Source organism: Anser brachyrhynchus (genome assembly GCF_964034855.1).
Source record: "Anser brachyrhynchus genome assembly, chromosome: Z".
In the NCBI taxonomy this organism is placed as follows: Eukaryota; Metazoa; Chordata; class Aves; order Anseriformes; family Anatidae; genus Anser; species Anser brachyrhynchus.
This window is the reverse complement of record NC_137697.1, coordinates 20079131-20090496: the sequence shown is the minus strand read 5'-3', so window position 1 is coordinate 20090496 and position 11366 is coordinate 20079131. Positions and strand designations below refer to the sequence as shown.

The following is an 11366-nucleotide window of genomic DNA, read 5'->3' as shown; positions in this document are numbered from 1 at the left end:
AGCCAAGCCTGTCCATGTGTTCAATTATTCCATCCCAAGTGCAGTTCTCTGTCTCAGTTGAACTTCATTACGTTTTTTGTTCAACACTTCCTTCAGCCTGTCGAGACCGTTCTGCCTGGCTGCCCTGCCCTCCAGTTGGCCACCACTCTCTACCCCAGTTTGATATATTAACAATGAACACGGATTAGGGATTTTGCTCTATTCTTAGAGATTGTTTTTTTACTTTTTTTTTTTTCCTACTCTCTGATAATTCTGCCTATTGCCTTTTCTGGACAGAGCTTCATGTTAAAGGTAAAAATTATAATTTCAACTGTTGTACTTTTTTCTATTCTTTATGGCTAATGTAACAGCTTCCAAAAGAATTTGTCTACTGGGTAAACATGAAACTCAAAATCAGTTTATTCCACAAGAATTCTGGATGTTCCTGGTGCCTTGATTCATCACAGCTTTTTAACAGAAGCAATCTCTTTCAGGGAGGGAGGCAGTGCTTTACTTTCTGCTTTAAACACATATTGTTATCAAAAAATACTCAAACAACAGATTTATAATTTCATCAATATTTCACATACAATAATTGGGAAGGAGAGAATGGGAAGGACTGAAATAAGATCCCCAGCATACTTTAAGAGTAAGAAATACTCTTAAAGGAATGAGCAAAAAATGAACTCACAATTAGCAGTAATGTAATCAACAAAGTAAGACAAATGTCACTAGGACCTTGAAGTACATAAAATGAACTCTGCTACAGGTGTGTTTTGCATGGTGCAGTGCTGGGCACTATGCCCAAGGACCCCAAGCCCCAGTTGCTGCTGGATCACAGTTGGGATCCTCATCAGGGTAGAATACAGGCACTGAACGTTTATAATAGTACTGAAGACGTGAGAGCAGTTTTTTCACCACATGAGGATATTTTTCAGACAACTCATTTTTCTCTTCAGGATCACGAACAATATCAAATAGCCAAAGTCTCTTTGTTGGTGGATCAGACGACTGAATCTTTGATTCATTGAACAAAGATGGTGGAGGGAACCAATGACTGCAGCCTACAGAAACAGGAACAGACCAGGCGTTAATTCTCAGATATAGAGCAGTGAGGAGAGGCAAAGTTATACCGTAACTGAGGAATTCACTAGGTCCCTTGACAAGCCATGGGCCAGTGACTCTTGCTGCATTGCTTAACTGTCCAGCATCAGAGTCTCTCTACTCCAGGGCTACCTATACAAGAGTTACATTTATATAAAAAAGCCACACCATGGGGATTCAAACCTGCATGTTGCTTAATTTCAAATCAAGTAATTTCATGGACTTTCTTCTTTCACTACTGTGAATTTCACTACTGTAAATGTCAAAAGGTCATTTGAAAATGAAATAATATGTTGTCTGGATTTTAGAAGTGTCCCTTCTAGATTTTTGCATGTGATCTAAATCCTGAAAGCTAACGGGACAAATAAGAGAAATGATCATATGCTAAACAGAATGAAACTGTGTTTAGGGCGATGGAGAGATACGACATGTACAAAAGGGAGTTACTTTGTTACCTGGATATCCAGTTAGTAATTTCCATTTTCCATGACGGATTGCTGCATGCATGGATATATTGAAAAGTGTATTATCCCACGGAAAAGAATTGATCTGCGGTAAAGATGTCCTGTTGTCAATGCCAAGACCTTAATGGAACAGTAAACTAAGTTAGATACATTACATATGGATGAAGTCATTTTTAGAATTCTGATAGAAAGCAAAGCAATATCACCCATTTAATGTATTGAATACAGAATTTGTTACATATATGTACAAAGGTCTGTGCTACAATTCACTGGATATACTTAATTCTTAGAACTTAAACTGAAAGTGACATGATGACCAGTGGAGAAAGCGACGTCCAAGTCCAAATAACTGGACTCACCTCATATACAGATACCATGTGTATACCAGTATACCTATATTAACAACATTCATGATTGTAATTGCTAAATTTCTTCATAGGATTGAAAGATCTCCTGAATCAGGATTGCTGTTCGTTCTCTTGGATCACTGCAGGGAATGAGCTAGGTCTCAGCTTTCACCCACTCACAAGAGAGATGATTCTCTGGAATGAGCTGGCTACATTCACACAGATCCAAATCTGGCCAGCGAGGTACTTCTGTCATATGACAATAAGAAGCTGTGAAGCAACGGTGTCTTTGTAGAAAGATTCATCTATTACGTGTCCCCATATCCAGACCCTGCAGCAAATTCTCAGATGTTAATGATGCACCAATTCCCTCTCAAAAGGAATCTTTATATGTTTTTTATATGAGTAAGCTCAGAAAAACAAAGCAAAACAAAACAAAACAAAACAAAGCAAAGCAACTAATTCTTTACTGAAACCAGGAGAGTCAGATGTTCTAGGAGAATTCAAACCTGCAAAAATCCTGCATATCAACTTTCATAAGCAAGCTATGTTTATGAAATAAAATCTAAGACTTTTACATTAACTGTATCAGCTGATACCTGTTTACGAAAAGACTACACCAAAGGGCAATTCTGTAATCAGACTAGAAGCAAGACATCAGGAGGTGGACAGAAACCAATGTTGATTTTCTAGCATCTTTCAAGAGATGACTTTCAATCAGTTTAGGGAATTTGAAGGACTCAGCTGACATTTTTGCCATTGAAACAAAAAAGAGAATCCACGAGATGTGCAATGATCACATAAGATCCAGTATTAGAGGCAATACTAGAGGTTTCTAAAAAGAGTAAATTACACCACAGTGGGGCAAATATAAATCAGATAGAAGAAAATTTGGAAGGGAAATGCTGGGTTACAATTTCTCTATTTTTTGTGAGGGTCCTGCTAGGTTTCTATTTTATTACTGGACTTCATACTGTGAATCAGTTTTTCTTTAATAAACACTTTGTATATATATCCAAGTTCCTTTTTTTTTACATCAGACTTGTATAGTGTTCCTAGATAAAGAAGACTATAAAACTGGACTACTTGTTTAGAATTTGCATACACGGGCTAGGGAGGGATTAGCTCAGCTTAGATCATGAAGTACTGATGGGAAAACAAACAAACAAACAAAACCACTATAAAAACGAGAAGAAAAATCACAAAAATACCCTGAAGAATTCTGGAAGATAAATCTACACATAGCCATGTGATGTCTGTAGCAGATACACAATGTTTTGAAGATTAACATTGCTTACTTTTCCACATCATTATGCTACATATTATTCTGTCATACTGTTTGCTACTGGGAATACTCATCATTGCCATTTACTTACTTGAAGAGCACAATGAAGGCCATCCAGCAGATTAAAAAAATACCACCAAAATTTTTAAACACTATATCACAAAATTACAGTATTAGGTCTAAAGGAAAAATTATGTAAGTCTGATTTTCTGATTTTAAGATTTAGCACGGAGAATATGCTTCTGATTGTTAAGGTAGGGTGTATGAAACCATAGCACTACGCAATATAAATTATTTAAAAGACTTCAAATAATCAGTATGAAAGTTTGCATTTTAGAAATACTTTGCAAAATACAGGTAACAAAACCAAACAAATCTTAAACTAAGAAATGCTTCTACCAGAACTTGTAGGTGAAGTTGTTTGATAGAATGTTATCACTGAGCAAAATTTATTGAAAAGATAAATGCACTTATGTTGAGCTATTATAAACAGAACCTTGTCAGTCATGTTAACTCATTCATTTTAAGCCATTTTACCCTGTCTTGCACCAAAGAGATGTGCAGCCTATTATTCAGCCAAGTGCCTTGCTTCACAGGCAGTACTGGTCAACTTTTATCAGACTATGAAAAACATATGGTGCTTGCTTGAATGAGCTTTACATGGAATATTTACCTGACTGGCAGTTTATTATATTATATAAGCACCAGATACAATACTTATAAAAGGTTGCTTGATATGAGTTGTGTTCTCCCATTATATGATTTACTCGGGCAGATAATGATAGGACAATGGGGAACAGTTTTAAACTAAAAGAGGGGAGAGTTAGATTAGACATTTGGAGGAAATTCTTCACTCAGAGGGTGGTGAGGCACTGGCACAGGCTGCCCAGAGAAGCTGTGGATGCCCCATGCCTGGAGATGTTCAAGGCCAGGTTGGATGGGGCTTTGGGCGACCTGGTCTGGTGGGAGGTGTCCCTGCCCATGGCAGGGGGTTGGAGTTAGATGATCTTTAAAGTTCCTCTTCCAACCCAAGCCATTCTGTGATTCTATGAGTCACCTTAAGCTAGAACATACCTTGCTCTGCATATACCTGAATTACTCCTTCTCTTCAACCCAGCTGTTAAATTTCTATCTCTGTCTTCATTCTTCAGCTTCTGCTATTGCAGCTAAAATGCAAAATTACTGGGCAGTCTTCTCCTGCCATAGTTCAGTAGATTAAAGAAGTCACATTCTTTACTGTTTCCTGTGTAAGATAAAATGTTCATTCCCTAAGCATCTAAGTAGCTTTCCTCTGCATCTGCTCTACACTGGTTTTGGCTTCTATTCTCTCCCTCCCTCTCTCTCTCCCTCTTCCTCCACCCCCTTCCCCTCTGTTTTTCAGCAGAATTGACAGGCAAGAATCCCGTGGACTAATTCAGTAGACAGAGGACAGATGTCTTTTATGTATCTATCTAATGAAGTCTACCTTCACATGCCCACATACACCTACTCCCTTTATAGACTTATAAATCTAAAATGCTTTCAATGCTTTTCCCTGTGTGAAGAGGCTAAACATTTTATTTTGCTGCCATTTGCTCACCAATGTATCAATAGCTAATGAAGTACTACAGCTTTGCTTTTGCTTTAAAGAAATCCCACAGCCTTTGCCATCATTTTTCTTATTTTCTGACTTAAGACTCTGTTTCCCGAAGCCCTATTGGTTACCCTCACCAGTTGCTACATTTAACTGCTCTTTTGGGAAGAACTTTTATTATTTATGAAAGCAGTGAAATTTCATTCAGATATTTATTTTTGTATATTTAATGCTAAGACAAATTGATCTAACTATTTTAGTGTTTTGTTTGGAGTTGTAGGTAACCAAAAAATGTTATTCAACAGCTTTCATACCTCTATAGAAAAAATAAGTACTTTGGAAAATGCAGTCCTTAGATAAGTGACTTCAGAATATATGTCATATTTCAAGCCCATCCTTAGTCTAACAGCCTGAAAATTGGTTTCAAGTCAGACTTTAAAAGGAACTGAGGTGGCCAACTTACACTATCCACAAAGGCAGTTTATCATCTAAAAAATGGTCTCTCTGCCAGATGAAAGCTGTGAAACAGCTATGTGAGAAACTACATAAATAGGGTCTTCATCCCCAGAGACGAGCAACACAGATCTATGAAACTGGGTGGCAATGACAGGACAAAAAAGGAAAACTGGTCTTTCGTAATATGGCACACCAAATAAATTACGAGGTTACTTATTCAAAACAAACAATAGGATGTACTTTTTTATCACAAATGTAAATCAACATGGGAATTCCTTTCCATGGGATGTTACAATCTTAACTTCGTTTTTCTTTTTTTTCTTTCAAGAAAGGTTCCACTTCTTTGATTTAGTCTAATATATAAATTTGTGGAAAAAAAATCAATTAAATACATTTATTTAAGACTCTATTAATTTAGCCTCTGCTCTCTTTATGATTTTCAATAATAAAAAGAAAGAAGATAAAGTGCAAATTTTCAGCTGAGATTTTAAAAAGTGAATATAGATGGGAAAACATATTTTATATCTACAAAGATAGGTATGATACTTGCACATATCTAATAAACATAGATTAATTACTCCTCTCATTCCCATAGCTCTTCTTTCTTCCTCCAACAATGAGACCAACTCAAGCAACTGGTAGAAACCTAAAATCTAAAGATATAGATAGACAGTACATCTAAAAATAGAATATTCTGTATTCAGTCTATGATTAAGATGATGAAAATGATCCATGTTGAGAAGTTTTCTTGGTTGGTAGGAGATCAAAGAGCATATAGTTTTGCCCAACATGCCATTTACAAGATCCCAACCACAAAATTTGTAGTGTCCAAAACAATATTGCCTGAAGCATGCTATATTTCTGTACACTATGGCCTATGACACTAATGTGCAGGGAAGAAATGTAGGGTATTGGACAAAAGCAAATGAATGTGAGTTTCTTATTTATTTGGGAAACAGAGCCCTGCCCAAAGATGTAATCTGAACAGCCTAAGTACCAGATTGTACAGAATATGTCTCTACAGTTTTCCAGTATCCTACACAGTAACAGAAGCTTTAATTTATAAGCAACTATACATAATCAGTACTCTTTATGGAAAACAGAAGCAAATGAAGCACGTACTTTCATTACTTCATCTGTAAAGCAAAGACTACAGCTGTTATCTACACTTTCCAGCAGAATGGACAAAAAAAAAATCATTTTCTATATCAAACTTCTATTTATGAAAATACCATAAAACATGAAATTCAGCCATATGAAAGGGAAAATATGACCATAAAATATCACCAACATTTTCTGTAACACAAATGTGTGTGTATCATACTACTTGGGTGTCTAAATAGTTTGACACTTCACAGTTTGTAATGTATGCCATTCCTTAGGTATTCTGTTAGTAACTAAAAAAATATCTTTGTAGTTCTCAAGACTTATTTCAGTAGATTTTTTTTTAAATTATTTTTTTTGTCTATGCAACTCCCTCTATCATTTCTTTGGTTGCTGCATTCCAAAACTTAAATAATACACAAGAGGATCCACGTAGAACAAAAACCTACTTCTCACACTGTATGAATTATTTACGGGAAGTGCAAAGGAGAGGTTTTGCCCTTCCTGAACAGGGCAGACAGGGTTGAGGCTAAGACTTGTAAGAAGAGAAGATGTGTGGTGGTTTTACCCTGCTGGGCAGCCGAACTCCAGCACAACCACTCACTCCCCCTCAGAGGAAGAAGAGGGAGAGAAGAAAGTAGGATAGAAAGAAAAAAAAGGATAAGTTTAATAAAAGGATAGTTTAATTAAAGAGAAAAGGAAGAGAAAAAAGCAAACAAGCAAAGGCTATGCAGAATCACAAAGCAAAGAAAAAAAAATTTGTTCTCTACTTCCCATCAATGAGTGATGTTCGGCCACGTGCTAAGAAGCAGGGCCTCAATACATCACGCGGCTGTCTGGGAGAACAGGCGTTTTCATAATGAGAGCCCTCTCCCTCCATCCCCTTCCCCAGCTTTTATTGCTGAGTGTGACACCACATGGTATGGGATATCCCTTTGGTTGGTTTGGGTCAGCTGCCCTGGCTGTGTCCCCTCCCCACCTCTTGCCCACCCCCAGCCTGCTGGCTCTGGGGGAGTTTGGAAGGAGCCTTGGTGCTGTGCCAGTGCTGCTCAGCAGCAGACACAACACTGGTGTGATACCAGTGCTGCTCTAGCTACAGGTCCAGAGCACAGCACTGTATGGCCTGCTGCAGGGAAAGTTAACTCCATCCCAGCCAGACCCTAATCAATTTGCAGAAATCTGCCAGCTCTTGACAAAGGAGATCTGGCTGATATGTCCCATTTGGATTTCCAAAAGGCTGTAGACAGATAAAGTAAGCAGCAAAGGGTAAGAGGAAAGATCCTTTCATGAATACAAAGGCATCCAATAGGAAACAAAAGTTTCCCTTTCATTTTTGATACACCACTGGATTCCTGAAGAAATTTGTGCTGGGACCCATATTGTTACATACATTCCAAATGACCTGGAAAGGGGTCTGAAAACTGAGATTACAAAGTCTCTGGATGCTAATACTTTATTTAAGGCTGCCTGAAAAGAATGACAGAAGACCTTGTGAGACTGGATGAGTGGGCATTAAAATAGGCAATGATATAGACATAGATACAGGTAAAGTGAAGAAAGTGTGAAATAACAATCCTAAATTCAAGTCTAAAATGATGGCTTGTGAGTCACCCATAGTTTGGCCTGTCATTAATATATTCAATGTGACTACAGTCTCTGTGTGAACCTGACCTTCTCAACATCTGACTAGATGTCACATACAGTGCCAAATGATAATAATACACAGCACATACCCAGAGAAAGAAAAACTCACATGTGCTGAAACACTGGATGAGTTATAAAATTCTTTGCCTAAGAAATTCATTGTCTGCTTTTGCCAGTAAAAGCCACGTTCCAACTAGACTAGACGACATTCTCTGAACAAATATAATCTTGTCCACATCCTTCAATTACGTATCATTCTTTTTCAATCACCAAAAAGGCTTCATGGAATACTTCCATGTTATTGTATCACTTTGTAAAACCTTCTTTTAATAGCATCTCAGGTTGTTGCTATCAGAATGGCTACAACAACCCTCTGAGCTTTTGGTCCCCTGCTGTCCTCACCCCCGCAAGATAAGAATAAACTTCATTTTGTTTGTAGGTACCACATAACTAACAACTGTTACTAGGATAGCACTGCAAGTATCCTGTGTGTTTGCAAAGACTCTCAGGAGGATCACACATGTTGGGTGGGACTGCTCAGGCCTTCAGACATAGAATTAGACTCATAGAACATCCCAAGTTGGAAGGAACCCACAAGGATCATAAATATTTCTCTAATACCAGCTGGAGAGACATACTGGTCTGCAACAGTGACAGATGCACCTATCATAGGATTTTCTCCCAGTTATGCATTGAGAGCAAGGATCATAGACATAACGAAGTCTCATCACACAGCCAGAAGACAAGAAACTACTGAACTGCAGAAACTAGTGCTCACAGTAATGCCCTTCCTCAGCTTTGGGGAATGGTGGTACTTAAGCATATGTCTAAAAAAGATACTATATTCAAAAGAATACAATCTTGTCCATTCAAATTGCTAAGTTACTAGAGACAATCACTCCAGGAAGACAGGCTTTCAAAAGGTAGTGTCATCTTACAATGACAAATTTCAAGGGGATAAATTAGATGTTCAATCTCTACATCACAGAGTAGAATTCTGCTTAATAGTTGAACCAGAAAAAAAATGTAAAACAAACAAACAAAGAAACAAAAAAAAAACCACAGGGTACTACTACTAGAATTTAAAACCAACAAACAATAACTAATATTATTTTCACAGTAAGATGATGCATATGCCTTCCTGCCTCTTGTGATCTGATTAGTAGCCTATAAAAACCGCAGAGGAGACCCCAGACAGAAGTCTGGGACTGGCAAACCAAAAACCACTTATAAATGAAACCCATGCAAAGACAGAATATTTTCTAGAATATTTTCTAGCTCATTATCATGTTTAAAATCAACACACTGTTTTAATCATCCAAAAAATGTCTATTTTATTCAACAGCCTTTATATATTGTCATAAAAATGGTAATAGTACCATTCTCCTTCCATCAAAATAAATCAAAAGCTTTGCACTTCACAGCCTCTTTTCTAATGTAAATCATTTGATTCTTTATCAAGATTTGAAACATTTACTTACAAGATGCCCTTTAAACAGAGAAGACTGTCTCCCAATTGATTCAAAAATCACAAGCGATTACTTTTCTATAAACAGACCCTGCAGAATCCTTTGAATCAACTTAGCCTGGTTCTGTGCTACAACTGCAGAAATAGTAAGTAAAAAAGCACAGACTATCATAAATATTAAGGAACGCCACATAAAAATTACCTTCATGAAAACAGTCTTCCCTCTCCTATTAATCTCACCACATGCACACACACAAAATTAGCATGTCTAGCAGGCTCACTGTCCCTCACTAATGCTTAACTGTGGAAAAGCAGGAGGTCTGTTGGGACTTGAAAAAAATCACACTGAAACTAACAGAAACGTTTCCATTGCTTCCAGTGGGCTCTGATTTAGATTGGTAAGCATTAGCAGTAACAAACAAGGGGTTTACACCCTGCCAGATTCTCTTAATCAAACAAATGAAGCTGAATTCCTCTTGATCCACACATTTCAACAGAGACAGTATGCTTTGCATTAAACCTTTTGTAAGAAAGGCTTACATATTTGTATTCACAATAATCATTTCTAGCAACACATAAGTTTTTAAACGCCCTCAAAATTATCCAGGGAAAATTAAAGTGATACTAATCAAAACAGAACAGAAACACCAATAGACAAGTTACCAAGTGTTAGAAGTAAAAGAAAAAGCTTGAGAAAAAAAGACCAGTAACAGTACACAACCCCAAGAATGTTCCCAAAATTGAAGTTGATGGATCAGCAGAGAAAACTGAACTTGAGCCATTTTCTCTGCTGCAAAATCCATGTCACTAAGGTTAGAAATTAAGATCAAGAAACTGTTCACTTAAACAACTCACTTCATCTTCCCTGCAGCACCAGAACAACAGAAAAAAAGCCAGTCTTCAGGTACCAGGCACCAAAACAATTGATTCTTTATAGGATTGTGCAGCCAGAAAGGGAAACACAAAGTTGAGAAATGAACCATAACTTCACTGCAGTAAAACTCAGGAAGCCACATTATAACTTTTCTTTGTGGTCAGCATTGCTTCCCACAACCACATCTTCTGAACTTTCCTTGGACAACATTTTTCCAACTGTCCAATAGTTTCCTCCCTACAGAAAAAAATTCTCAAGTCACACTGAAAGCCCCACCCAACTGCAGGCTATATAAATTACTATTTGTCCACTAGAGCAATTAGAAACAGATGCCAATTCAGTGATGAACTTTTTAAATTTTCAATAAACTGGAAATAAAGAAAAGGCTCAGACCAATTAAATATATAATTTCCATACATTTTAATAGGTGAACCTTGAAACTAAGGGTTGAATTTGCATAGGGATATACCTGACAAAATGATTTTCTCCTGCTTCCATAAAATCTAGCCCAACACCACAGTTTTAGGAACCCAACTTCCTGCCCTGGGTTTCCCTGACTGTTAAAATGGGTTTTGAACTGTGATCTTTCTTTCAAGACAGATTTCTCACCAACAGAGTGTATGAAACTCCAAGACGAAGATTTTCTCTATATTTTCTGTTTTATGTCATATAATACATGCAAACGTTTTGACTGACAAAAGAGAAAATAAGCATGATTAAGGTGGTGATGGGATATTCAGATGGGTTTGGATAATTTCAGTTTTGCTCATACCAAATTCATGCATAAAGCTTTGAATTTATATAGGAATGTATGTAAATGTAGTGTGTACACCATGTGGATCAGATTCTTAGCTTTTACTACTTCCTAAATTTTAATTCAATGATCTATGTGTTTTTCTGGAATCCATAGAAGCAAAATATTCTGTGAGCACAGGGTGGTTTTGATTTGCAGGCAGACTGGTTTGGTGCTTAAACAAATTATTCTACAAACAAATCCAAAGCTGAATTAGCAACTCTACCTTACATCATAAAAAACAGAATGATAACTGAAAAAAAATATACAGATCT

The 11366-nt window shown here is 37.0% G+C and overlaps 1 protein-coding gene across 1 annotated transcript in view; it reads right to left on the bottom strand.

The window, feature by feature from the left end:
- Nucleotides 1–375: 375 nt before the first annotated feature.
- The window catches only part of ARSB (arylsulfatase B), a 64690-nt gene continuing 53699 nt past the window's right edge, over nucleotides 376–11366 (bottom strand). Inside the window, exons 7-8 of the mRNA XM_080573124.1 lie at nucleotides 1539–1667; nucleotides 376–1043 (exon numbers count right to left, since the gene is read on the bottom strand). Of these exons, the coding sequence (XP_080429250.1) occupies nucleotides 778–1043; nucleotides 1539–1667 (395 nt within the window). The 3' untranslated portion in view covers nucleotides 376–777. The remainder of the gene's footprint in view (nucleotides 1044–1538; nucleotides 1668–11366) is intronic.